Source organism: Diabrotica virgifera, chromosome 9, assembly GCF_917563875.1.
Source record: "Diabrotica virgifera virgifera chromosome 9, PGI_DIABVI_V3a".
Lineage (NCBI taxonomy): Eukaryota > Metazoa > Arthropoda > Insecta > Coleoptera > Chrysomelidae > Diabrotica > Diabrotica virgifera.
The window spans coordinates 156,753,365-156,767,624 of NC_065451.1; the positions used below are offsets into that span (position 1 = coordinate 156,753,365).

General features: G+C 33.4%; 2 protein-coding genes across 10 annotated transcripts in view; one reads left to right on the forward strand and one right to left on the reverse strand.

Annotated features, from left to right (window-relative positions):
• LOC126891728 (uncharacterized) overlaps positions 1-14,260 on the reverse strand; it is an 827,477-nt gene that overhangs the window by 376,697 nt on the left and 436,520 nt on the right. The window lies entirely within an intron of this gene.
• Positions 1-14,260, forward strand: part of LOC126891732 (probable chitinase 10) — a 114,987-nt gene that overhangs the window by 87,938 nt on the left and 12,789 nt on the right. Inside the window, exon 10 of the mRNA XM_050661007.1 lies at positions 9,369-9,506. Within this exon, the coding sequence (XP_050516964.1) occupies positions 9,369-9,506 (138 nt within the window). The remainder of the gene's footprint in view (positions 1-9,368; positions 9,507-14,260) is intronic.

The following is a 14,260-nucleotide window of genomic DNA, read 5'->3' on the forward strand; positions in this document are numbered from 1 at the left end:
ACTACCATTCTCAGTAGACGTCGTGTTTACTTTCCGTCGCCGTTTAAATATTGTATTTTGTTCCAGTTTGGTAACATTTATACAGTGATGTGGGAGGGAGTAGATATGATATAAACGTATTTACTAAATGGAACCCTTGATTTGACACTATGGCAAAGCAATATAGCAGCGGGCAGGTTTTTATATGTTATATATGGAACAAGGCCAAAGAGATGTTCCGCCATAGTGCTTTCCCCTTTTTGTCTGTGAAACCGATCCCATCTAGTTCACCGCATGCATTGTTTATCTACTGGTCTAGTTATACAATGCCGCATGTCATATCCACTCTCTCCCATATCACTGCATTTATACTAAGTTTTTGACAGCAATACGCATATTTTTTCCGGTCTGATAAAACGTGGCCCGAAGAAAATTTAATATTATATTCAATTGAAACAATGATCTTCTTCTTCTTCCTTCTCTTTATAAGCAATTCTGCTTGTTCCCCAGCAAACATACCGACGTGTTAATTACGTGAATTTTGGGTACATTTGACACCAATATACGTAAATTGCTTACGTGAATTTCACGTGAAAATTTGGTTGGAATGTCACATTGAAAATACCTCTTTAAATTACGTGAATAACTCGTCTTCAGTAGAAGTGTTATTTACCTTAAATAGCAATAAAATGTTTCGGGAAATTCACGTTGCAAATACGTGTTGATTAACGTATCTTTTAGGGAATGTATATATTAGTATTCACGTGAAAGATACGTCCTCGGTTCACGTAAATAATTCGACCTTAATTAACTTATGAATCACGTAATTATTATCCTCATATAATATAAATAAAACAAGCATATAAAGTATTAACAATGTATTTATTTAGTAGAATTTAGAGACTTTAAAACATTTGTCTTGTATAATTATTATACAAGATAATGAACCAAAAATGGTACCGACCTACAGACACATTAAAAAATTTGCCAACACAAAACATAACACAGGTCACTTTTTATTTCGAGGACACTTTCTTGTTTTTTCTAATTGCATCATCGGCACTTCAACCCTCGAGCAGTGAGGTAAACGTTAATACGAAAGACATTATTATAAATAAACCCGCCTAAAATAAAACGAGGGAAATAAAGCTCTTCACGTTTCACTTTCACTTTTTGTTGTGAGAAATGTGAGAAGCTGATATTAGAGGTTATGATAATCGATTATAAAAATCGATTATTTTTAAATTACAGTTAAACTATTCTACTTACTTTAAATTAGTATTACGTATTTTCTTTTTGTTTTTAAATTTCTTCTACTATTAACTAATTGGTCTTACTAAAAATCTATTTCAATACCAGAATAATATAAAAAAAATAATCTATGGAAAGGAATTTATTACTCGATAAATCGATTAATTTAGCTTTCGAACCAACTATGTTAATCACGTACCGTGGTCACGTGATAGTATTTAAAGAAGGAGAAAGGCTTGGTAGTACGTCATCACCGGGCGCGATTTGAAAATTAGACTCAACATTATTTTAGCTCCTGTGATATTTTTAAAGAAAAAAATAGCAAAAATAGCTTCAAATCAAGGTTGGATTGAAATAGTTATACTAAATGATTTTAAAAGCGAAATCATAAACTTTTTGTATAAATATTGGTATTATTTACATTACTTTTACGTGAAATACATCTAATTTTTCGACGTTCATAAAATACAGTGAGTAAAATTCAAGCGGTACGTATTTAACCAACACCGTTGTAAAATTTTGTTTTCCAAAATTTAACCAAAGTAAGTTATTTCTGTTTCGTGATTATTACGTGAAATAAACGTACCTTTGCGATGTAACCGACATTCACACCTATAATAAAAAAACATGTACTGTATTCGTCATTATGATTTTATATTATTCTAATGCCAAACATGTATACAGGAAGCACTAATATATAGGTGAATGTTTTGGCACTGAAATACGTTTTTTTCCCGTCATAAATCACCGAGTTACGTATTCGTTGAAATTTTTCGTAAATTTAACGTAATCATCACGTAACTGGGCTCAAACCTGTTTGCTGGGTCATTGGCGGATTGATACCTCTATGGAAGGTTGTCACTCTATCTTTTGCGCGGTCAGTCGATACTTCTTCTACCGATTGGTGATTTATGTCTGGTTATTTTGACCACGCGTGTCTCTCCCATTCTGGTTAAGCGGTTATTCCATCCTTTTTTTTTTCTATTTAGTGTCCATCTGTTTATACACTATACGTTACATTGTCTTATAATATCTTCACTACTCTTTCGATGTCTCAGCGTATTTCCTGTATGTCCTGTCAGTACTCTCATCTCTGCCGTTTCCAGTAGTCTTTGTATTGTGGCAGTATCGGGTCTTGTTTCTCATGCATATTTATGTCATTATTGGTCTTACACTGGCTTTATAAATTCTTGACTTCATCTTAGACACCTGAACACTTCTTTGTTCAGGTCTCCGTGACTTGACAATGTAATTCCAAGGTATTTTACTTCAATACTGATACCAACAATTTCTATTTAACATCTGTTTGGTTCTTTACTGATTACTATTGTTTTAGTTTTCTGAGAAACCTAAAATAATGAAAACTAAAACAACAGTAATCAGTAGAGAACCAATCAGTATTAAACAAGTAATGGAAATAAAATACCTTGGAACTGAATTGTCAAGCTACTGAGACCTGGACAAAGAAGTGAGAAATCATGCAAGTACAAAATGCAACTAGACTGGTAGGGTATCTTATAGGTTTGTTCTAGCAAACAGTCAAACTAGTCAGAAACCGTCAGCAAACAGTTGGTCAGTGAGAGAACATAATACAGTCACCAGTGCTATCCTCTCTACTTACGCTGGTCCACTATTCGCTGATGGTTTCAAACCGTTTGAAACTAATGCTAGAACAAACCTATTAACACTAAATGGCAAAACCAACATATTAACACTGCGATGAAGTCAATAATTTATAAAGCCAGTGTACAACCAATAATGGCATATTGCATCAAAAACCCAAGACCCGATACAGCCACAAAACAAAGACTACTGGAAAGGAGACTACTAGAGATGAGAGTACTAAGAAGAATTACAGGAAATAGGCTGAGAGATCGAAAGAGGGGTAAAGACATTAGAAGAAAATGTAACGTAAAATGTATAAACAAATGGACATTAAATAGAAGAAAAAAGAACAACCACATAGCAGAATAGAGGGACACGTGTGGTCAAAATAACAAGAAATAAATCACCAATTATTGGTAGAAGAAGAGTCGGCCGACCAAGCAAAAGATGGAGTGATAATCTTCTAAAATTATGTTGTCTTTAAATGTTTATCACTGTATTTTTTATTTTCAAAATTATAAAGGCATGCCAGACAAGTTCTATAAATTTTTTTGTCGTTCAAATTTATCTCAATAACTTCGACTGAACCACTATGTAAATATATTCCCCCTATCCATATCCTACCCTACCTGACAAGACACACCTTGTCGCAGAAAAAAATGCGTGACTCAACGGCGAGGTAATAGCAATATTCACACTATCTATAGGCTATCCGAGATGTCGCCGAAAAACACTTAGCCGATATTTAACGCAAAGTTTCGGGAATGGTAGGTACACGTAACGGAAAGTGGGCATATACTGTATGATTTGTCTTCTTCTTCTTTAAGTACCGTGCCCAAAGTTTTAGGCGTGGGTAGCTTCCATAACAATTTGCCGATATCGTTCTCTATCTTGTGCGGCATGTAACAATTGACCTGCTGATAAGCCAGTCCATTGACGAAGGTTTCGGAGCCATGAATATTTCTTTCGACCAATTCCTCTTTTTCCGTCGATCTTTCCATTGAGTATTAACTGCAGCATCCTGTATCTGCTACCTCTCATTATATGCCCCAGATATTCAAGTTTTCTCTTTTTTATCATCTTCATTAAGTCACCTTCGCCTTGACCTACTCTGTTTGAAATGCGTTGAATCCAAGATATTCTGAGCATTCTACGATACGACCACATCTCAAAGGCTTCTAATTTGTTCATCATGTTAACCTTCATGATCCAGGTTTCACATCCATATAGTAATACAGGATACACATAACATTTTAGGAACTTGATTCTTAGTTGTAAGTTCAGCTGAGAGTTGCTCAGAATAGATCTAAGTTTCATAAATGCTCCTCTTGCAATTTCTATACGAGTTTTAATTTCTTCATCCGGATTTAGTGTCTCGTTTATCCAACATCCTAGGTATTTAAAATGGTTAACTTTTGTTATTGATTCATCATTGACAATTAGTTGCATAGGGCCGATGTCTTGTTTACTAACCACAAATAACTTTGTCTTTGTTGCATTTATGTTAAGTCCGTTATTTTAGCATTCTCTAGTGACTCGATCTATAAGGAATTGAAGATCTTCGATATTTTCAGCCATGATCGCGGTGTCGTCTGCATATCTGATGTTGTTAATAGTTTCTCCCCCGATTCGAACTCCACATTGTCCTTCCAAGGCTTCATTAAAAATTAGTTCTGAGTATACGTTAAACAAAGTTGGGGATAACACACAACCCTGTCTGACACCTCTTTGAATGCAAATTTTGTCTGTGTCTTTGCCGTTTACGAGAATAGAAGCTTCTTGTTTCCAATATAGATGTTGTAAAAGTCTCATATCTTTATCATCTATTCCAATCATTTCTAGATATTCAAACAACCTATCATGTTGAACTCTATCAAACGCCTTCTCAAAATCTATAAAGCAGACGTAAATTGGTTTCTGTACTTCCCATGATCGTTGAAGTAATGTTAACATTGAGAACAAAGCTTCCCTTGTTCCCAATCCTTCTCTGAAACCGAATTGTTTGTTTCCCATTGTCTCTTCACATTTCTGCTTGATTCTATTAAGAATTATCTTAAGAAGTAGCTCGAGAGAGTGGCTCATGAGACTAATTAGTCTAAAGTCTTTATATGATGATGTATTAGGTTTTTTTGGGAGTGGAATAAATGTAGACTCTAACCATATCTGTGGCATCATGCCAGTCTCGTATATATGGTTATAAATGTTTGTTAGTTGTGAGACATTGTCGTCATCCAGAAGTTTGAACCAGTCTGATGGTATTTGGTCAGGGCATGGAGATTTCCCATTTTTGCTCTGTTTGATGGCTTTCTCTACTTCCGCTTTTAAAATACTAGGACCAGTATTCGTATACTTTGTGGTGTTAAGTGGTGGCCTCGTATCCAGGAAGAGCTCTTTTATATAGTTAGTCCATTCTTCCTTTTTTTCATCCAAGTCGAGAATTATTTTATATTTGGAGTTTCTCATAAAGTGAGGAGTTATTTTTCTCTGAGTGTAGGTAATTTCTTTAAGCTTTTTATGTATATTAAACTCGTCATGTTTTCTTTGTAGTTCTTTCATTTCACGACATCTTTGTTCCATCCAGCCCTCTTTTGCTGGCTTAACCTCGTATCTTATTTGTCGATATATCTCTCTATACCGAATCTCATCTTTGTTTTTCCAATTTCTTCTTTGTTGAATAAGGTCTAATATTTTATCGGTCATCCAATCCTTTTTCTTTATTGGGTCTTTTTCTGGTTTCAAAACTTCGTTTGCTATGGTGACCATGGCGGAATTCATGATATCTAGATTTTGACCGATATTTTCTTGTTCAGATCTTTCTAACTGTTTTTTAATGTCACGATTTATCTTATTTCCGAACTCATCTGATATTACGTCATTTCTTAGGAGTCCAGTATTAGGTTTCTTCTGCGTTATGGGGGCTTTTATCCTTTTTAGTTTTAGTTTGAATCCAGCACAGAGCAGATTATGGTTAGTTGCTGCGTCTGCACTTGGGTATGTTTTTGCAGATGTAATACTGTTTCTAAACCTTCTATTAATGATATTGTAGTCAATTTGATTTCTGACTATCTTTCTCTCTTGATCAGCTGGAGATTTCCAGGTATATAGTCGTCTTTTAGGTTGCTGAAACAAAGTATTTGCTATAATGCATTTTTCTTCTTGGCAGAACTGTATTAGTCTTTGCCCTCTTTCGTTTCTTTCTCCAAGTCCATACTTTCCGGTTATATCTTGTGTGATTTCGGCACCAACTTTTGAGTTGAAGTCTCCCATAATAATTGTAGTTTCATGTTTTTTGTGCTCCGGAGAATTTGTTTAATTTGGCTGTAGAATTGCTCAATTTCTTCATCTGGTTTGTCAGCTGTTGGTGCATAGACTTGTATTATATTAATATTCAGTAGTTTATTTTGCAGCTGAATCATCATGATACGATCATTGAAGGGGACGAAATTTCGGATACAGTTACGAATTTCTTCTTTGACAATGATTGCGACTCAGTTACGTCTGGGTCCTTCTGCCTTTCCCGAGTGGTATACAATGTATCCATTACTCTCAAATATGTTTGACCCTAGCCATTTCGTGTCGCATATACCTAGGATAGGAATGTCTAGTCTGGCCATTTCTAGCTGAATATTTTGTAATTTCGCACCTTCAAACATAGTTGTTACGTTCCACGTAGCTATCTTGTGGAATTCCACGACACGGAGTTTTCGTGTGTTGACGACCTGAGAGGCCCCGTGGTCTGGTTGTGATCTTCCTCCCCTGCCGGATCTTGGATTCCGAAGTCCATGATCATTAAATGTATGTATAGTTTCCTTATCTGTCATGGCAAGCTGTACTAGAGATATCCACAAGGATCTTTAATGTAGTGGTTTCTCCTGGCCTTCTACATCCTGATGCCGTTGACCATTTCCTGGTTCCTCCGCCTTTAAGACCGATTTCTCGGTCTCAGGACAACAGAGTGTCCTTCCACTCACCAACTCATCCGCCCGAAGCCGTTGGTCAGTAAGTGGGGGATTGCTTATACCGGCAGTCATTCGGTGATATGATTTGTATTTAATAATATTTTGTGGAAACAGAATTCCACGGATATGGAAAGTAAACGGGAGGTATAGTGAGAATCGATCTTAAGTTTTCAATCTAATAATACATAAAATGACGTTAAAATAATATTCTACATCCCGTCAGATTGAAAACTGTGGGAACTTTCTCTGGCAATAACCTCCAAGGATTTTAAAAATTATAAGCCATACTGGTGGAAGATGTCTGTAGGAAGATGTGGGAATTTTACAATTTGTAATTCACGTCCCATCTGCTCAGCGCGGTAAGCTCCAACGAGAAGATTTACTACATATAGGTCTGGATCCCGCGTATGAAAAAAAAGTTGATTAATAGCAAGCTGAAAATTTGTTAATAGCTTAAGGGTGCCTAGTCGGATAAACTTTGATATATGGGAACACTGGAACAGGGGCAGTTTTAATTGTGGAACAGGTTAAAAATTTGGAACGGTCAGACCACGAAAACGGCACATTTATTTTTTCCGACTTAAACTCTCCGAACAGAGATTAAACTCTCATGTAAAAATCAGACTGCTATTTATCACCTGTCATAATTCCTGTCATTTGACATATTCTACATGTTCCACTCATTAAAACGCCCATTTGGTGATAAATAGCAGTCTGATTTTTGCATGAGAGTTTAATCTCTGTTCGGAGAGTTTAAGTCTGTTCTGTCGGACAAAATACATGTGCCGTTTTCGTGGTCTGACCGTTCAAAATTTTTAACCTGTTTCACAATTAAAACTTCCCCTGTTCCAATGTTCCCATATATCAAAGTTTGTCCGACTAGACACCCTTAAGCTATTAACAAATTTTCAGCTTGCTATTAATCAACTTTTTTTCATACGCGGGATCCAGACCTAATACTCCAAATAGAATAGAATAGAATAATTTATTTGTCCTGCACGATCCTTTACACGATATAGGATACGTCAGTTTAAAGTACAAATATATACATACCTATGTAAAATATCACTTAAAAATTATTATAAGATAAAATACAAACAGTATATAGAATTAATTATTTACATCACCCATATATTTGCTTACACTATAGAAACGATTTTGCAATAGGTACGATTTTAGTTTGCCTCGAAATTTATTTGGGTTTATTTCAGATCTAATACTATTGGGAAGATGATCGAAAAGTCTTATACCCATATAATACTGGGATTTTGTCCAGTGGGGTACTGATGATAATAAGAGTTTGAATGAAACGTAGTTATATTAGATTTTACATATAGTATACATTTAAAAATATAAATAGAAGGTACCGTTAAAATGTTATATTTTTTAAAATATTGTCAACATGAATACTTGTATGGCAAATTAAAAATTAATCTAATTATCCTTTTCTGAGAGACAAACACTCTTGTAGCACTCACGGCACTACCCCAAAGATTTATATTATAGGCCAAGTGAGAATACACAATTGCATAATAAATATTCAATAACTGTTCAATTGTAAAAAAACTTTTTAATTGTAAAATTGTGTAATAGCTACCTACTATTTATTTTTTTGCAAACGTGATTAATTTGAGATTCCCAGCTCATATTACTATCTAGATACAAACCCAAAAGTTTAGTGATAGTTGTAGAATGAACCATGCTATCATTTACTTTGATAGAGAACTGATGACTTGAGTTAGATCTATAGTAGAATTGCATGCTAGTGGTCTTTTTAGCATTAACAACCAAAGTATTCTTTTTACACCATCCTGTAAAGTCTTCTGATACAACATTCAGTTAATTCCTCAACACTTGAAGGAGATGTAGCAATAGTTGTATCATCTGCATACATAAATATGTTATTTGAACTGACATATCTGGGCATATAATTAACATAGCATGTGAATATTAAAGGTCCCAGTATTGAGCCCTGAGGAACCCCAATATCAATATCACCATAATATGATTGACAGTCATTAAGTTTAACGAGAATTTTCCTAGAATGTAAATATGATGACAGCCATAATGAGAACTGACCCCGAAAACCAATATAGCAACTTTTACGTTTATAGTATCAAATGCCTTTGAAATGGTGGAAGTTTGCCTATGGAGTGGCATTTCTTGGAAAGGAGAGACCGAACATATCCCGGTGATTGGGTGAATGACAGCTAATATGTAAATTAAAAACATTTCAGAAGATCATGCTTTGCCATTTGCCAGCCATATTGGACAACAAATTCGTGTTAATGCACCATGAAGCAGGTCTTCATCTCGATAGAATAGTGAATACTTACCTTGATGAGATTCAATCTAAAAATTATATTAGCCACCATATAGCCCATATCAAATTTAAATCCGATTATACCATTTATATGATACTTAACATTACATTCGGGAAAGAAATCCTATTCCTATGACACTGGGGGCAGCACAAACCGTTTTATTTAACACGTTGATTTTAAAATATGCAATATTTTTGTACGTGGCTGCCTGTATACACAGAATAAAATACTTTAATCCTTTTTGTTTCAGATCTGCCCAGATTTGCTAGATTATTATCAGACACATTTTGGTACTAAGAGGGACCTTAATACAGAAACCACATTTGTAGATATGTATAACTATAACCAATTGCTTGGTTGGAACGACGCATATTCTACTTTTTCGAAAGTAAGTTATTATAAACTATACCCTGTTTTGAAACCAGGAGGAGGAAACTCAAAAGCCAGATTCACACCCAAGAAAGTCTCTATAGAAAAATCACCAACATCTTCTTTTTTGGTTTATTATGTCGGGTTCGATTGTATCTAATCCATAAATATCATATACAGTGGAACCTCGATAAGTCGGATTAAGCGGGAATGCGGCCGATCCGGGATATTGAAAATCCGGGTTAGCCGGAGAATATGGTAAAAATTAATAAAATACATATAAATTATAAACAAATACAGATTATAATTGCAAAAACATGAAATATATATGCACAATACATCTAAATTACGTAAAGTTGTATACAGTATTGTTTATTTCTTGGTAAAAAACTCGGTCAAAGTGAAAAAATATTTGTTTTGTCTGATGAAAATCGGTCCGGTTTAGCCGGACTTTCGGGTTATCGGAGGCCGACTTATCGGGGTTCCACTGTACTAACACTTCGCTAAAGAGTTTTAAAAACAACTGTTTTTTATATAACTGCCGATTTAAAATCTTAAAATTAAAGGAATACCGCAGAAAACACAAAAAATCGCAGATATAACTTAATTAAACTATCAATTTTAAATGCTATTAGTATCAAAATTTGATAAATGTCAATAGTTTCAAAATTTTATAAGCTAGTGGAGTAAACGTGTGTGTGGTTGAACCAATTATAAACACGCGTGTTGAGCTGCCCCCCCGCTTGCAAAAATTAAAAAAAAACTAGCCTTGATTTATGAGCTTTCATGGTCCGCAAATTAAAAATTTTGAGCTCGTTCCACTGAGCAGGAATTTAATATTTTAGTGGGGGGGCTGAGTAAATGCTGAGAAAACTTAAAATATATCGGATTGCGGATATAATTACTATAGCTTATATATTCTAAGAATACACTATTAAATTACGTGTATTTCGAATATTGAGCTACAACCCCTTCTCAAGAATCCCACCCCATCTTCCCGGCTTAAAAGAGATTGTACTTAAAATACATTAAATTATTTATTTGGCGACTACATATCATTTAATAATTTATGAGCTCCCAAATGACGCGCATTTAGATCTTTTTCTTCTTCAGGTGCCATCTCCGCTACGGAGGTTGGCAATTATCATAGCTATTTTAATTTTTGATGCAGTAGCTCTAAATAATTGTTTTGAGCTGCATCCAAACCATTCTCTGAGGTTCTTCAGCCATGAAATTCGTCTTCTGCCATCTATCTTTCCCTGAATTATGAGTCGCAGGATAAAGTTGACACCATCTATCTATCGCCCGTCGGCAAATTCAAACAAAAATATAACTCCAGACCATCTTTTACCACCTTTAGTCCAGACAAATTAATATATTATGTATTTAATATATTTTTTACCATCAAAAATGAGATATTTTAATCAAATATTGTATTAAATGTAATTTGCAGAATAATTTTGAATTACGTTCCGCTAATGAACTCGTTTTTTGTCCTTCAAAGTAGAAAAAAGTTTCAATTATATTGCTTAATAGTATAATTGTCTAACAATTTTAACTGTACTAATCCCCAAGTATAAATTTTTAAGTGCTAAACTGATTGATTTACGATGAGTAACCGGGTTGTAAAAATACCGGCATGTGCCTAGATAAAGGGAAATCGGTTTACTCGAATTCCATAACATACAAATATTATCTCTTTGAATTTGCCGACGGGCGAAATATCGATGGACCCGACATTACCATACTTCTCGCCCCGCATCACATGTCCGAGATACTGTAGTTTTCTTTTTTTAATTGTAAGTTCAACTTCGTTCTCTTTATCTATTCTTCTCAGTACTTCATTTTTCGTAACTCTATCTACCCAGGAAGATTGTATTTAGATCAGTAAATTGCAATTTATTTTGTATAGTGCAGTCACTGAAAGTAAAAATCAACGATTACCTTTAATTTCGGTGAACCTTCCTCGATTTTCACGAAAACTGGTTAGTGGTTAGAGGATACCTCAAGAAACAAAGGTAACATGGTACCACCTTGCGCCTTTACTCTGAGGGTGGATACCGCTCCTTCTCGGGAGTGATAATTATTTTATAAAAAATAACTGCACAAATCAATAAAAGGACAAATTATAAGCAAAATTTGTTATATAAAGTTATCAAAATAAGTCAATAGTTTTTAAGTTATCAATGATCAAATATTTTAATTTTTGTGAAAGCAAATGCATGCTTTAAAGCGATTTTTCATAAATAACTTAAAAACTAAGTTTTTACAAAAAAGTTTTCATAACTAAAACTGAAGCTAATAAAAAATATAATAAATTGCTTACTTGGAAAACCCTTTAATGTTAAATTAAAGTAAGTTATAGGTAATTAAATGTATATTTTTTTCTGCGACTATTCAAATCTAAGGATTCAAGCTTAAATAACGGGAAAGAGATGCCTTTTATAACACTTACTAAATACTTGTCAGAGTACTTAGAAATACCTATCAAATGAGCTCCAGAAAAAGTTGATAGCATCAAAATTTATACTCCAAAAATTTTTCCAAAAAAATGTTTTTTTTTTAATAAATCTGTTAATTTTTATGATATCAGGCACATCCAACTATTTGAAAGGTAATTTCAAGAGCTATAAAACTGTATTACATTTAATCTTTCAAATACTTTATTTTTTTAGGATAATAGGTTAAAGGGCTCCAGTTACACTGTTCTCGTAGTAAAATTTAGGCTTAAACGTTTCTATCTTCGTTATTTTGATTCATACAGAAATCAAAAGACAAGTAAAATCTTTGCTAATAAAAGAAACTCAAATTTCGTTATCTATCGTTTTTACGTGTATCGAGTATTGTTGGAGTTATTGTCAAAAGCAAATAATTTACAAAAATTTGAAAAATTTTGATTTTTTTTAAATCACATTTAAAGTAATAACTCCAACAATACTCGATACACGTAAAAAATGATACATAACGAAATTTGCGTTTTTTTATTAGCAATGATTTTACTTGCATTTTGATTTCTGTATGAATCAAAATAACGTAGATAGAAACGTTTAAGCCTAAATTTTACTACAAGAACAATTTAACTGGAGCCCTTTAACCTATTATCCTAAAAAAAATAAAGTATTTGAAGGATTAAATGCAATACACTTTTATATCTCTTTTACCTTTTAAATCCTTTTAATTCCTCTATACCTTTTAAATAGTTGGATGTGCCTGATATCATAAAAATTAACAGATTTATTCAAAAAAAATCATTTGATAGGTATTTCTAAGTACTTTGACCAGTATTTAATAAGTGTTATAAAATGCATCCCTTTCGCGTTATTTAAGCTTGAATCCTTAGATTTGAATAGTCGCAAAAAATATACATTTAATTACCTACACCTTACTTTAAATTAACGTTAAAGGATTTTTCAAGTAAGCAATTTATTATATTTTTTATTAGCTTCAATTTTAGTGATGAAAACTTTTTTGTAAAAACTTCCAGTTTTTGAGTTATTTATGAAAAATCGCTTTAACTTTAAAGCATGCATTTTCTTTCACAAAAATTAAAGTATTTTATCTTTAATAACTCAAAAAGTATTGATTTATTTTAATAACATTATATAATAAATTTTGCTTAGAATTTGTCCCTCTCTCGATTTGTGGGGTTATTTTTAATAAAGGTAATTTTCACCCCCGAGAATGGGTGACATATACCCCAGGCTAAAACCGCAAGTTGTTATTGTTAAGTGTGTTTCTTCAGGTATCCTATATCCGCTCACAAATTTTCGTGAAATTGAAAGGAGATTTACCGAAATCGAAGGTCATAGTTGATTTTTACCTTCAGCACCTTCAGTGACTGCAGTATAGAAAGAAAATTGCAATTCAATAATTGAGATGCGTATATTTTGCGAGCTCATAAATTATTAAATGATATGTAGTCGCCAAATAATTAATTTAAATTATTTTAAGTACAACCCTCTCTTAAGCCGGGAATATGGGATGGTTTCCTTGCAAACGGGTTGTAGCTCAATAATCGAAATGCGCGTGATTTAAGATTTTATTCTTAGAATATAAGCTATACGAATTAAACTACTATTAACTTTTTTGTAAAAACTTGTGATTTAAAAAAAGTGTGTAAAAAAAGTGATTTACGAAAAACCGCTTCAAAATATTCATTTTTTCACGAATAATTAAAATCTTCGATCTTTAATACCATAAAAAGTATTAACTTATTTTAATAACTTCATATAACAAATTTTGCTTATAATTTGTCCTTTTATTGGTTTGTGCAGTTATTTTTTATAAAATAATTTTCACCCCCGAGAAGGGGCGGTATCCACCCTCGGGGTAAAGGCGCAAGGTGGTACCATGTCACCTTTGTTTCTGGAGGTATCCTCTAATCACTTACCAATTTTCGTGAAAATCGATGAAGGTTCACCGAAATTGAAGGCAATCGTTAATTTTTACCTTCAGTGACTGCACGATACAAAATAAATTGCAATTTACTGATCTAAATGAGCGTCATTTGGGAGCTCATAAATTATTAAATGATATGTAGTCGCCAAATAATTAATTTAATGCATTCAAAGTACAACTCTCTCTTAAGCTGGGAAGATGGGGTGGTTTTCTTGCCAAGGGGTTGTAGCTCAATAATCGAACTGCACGTTATTTAATCGTTTATTCTTAGAATATATTATAAGCTATAGGAATTATATCCGCAATACGATATATTTTAAGTTTTCTCAGCATTTTTCTCTTAAATTAAATCAACAATGGGTTGTTTGGGGGTGA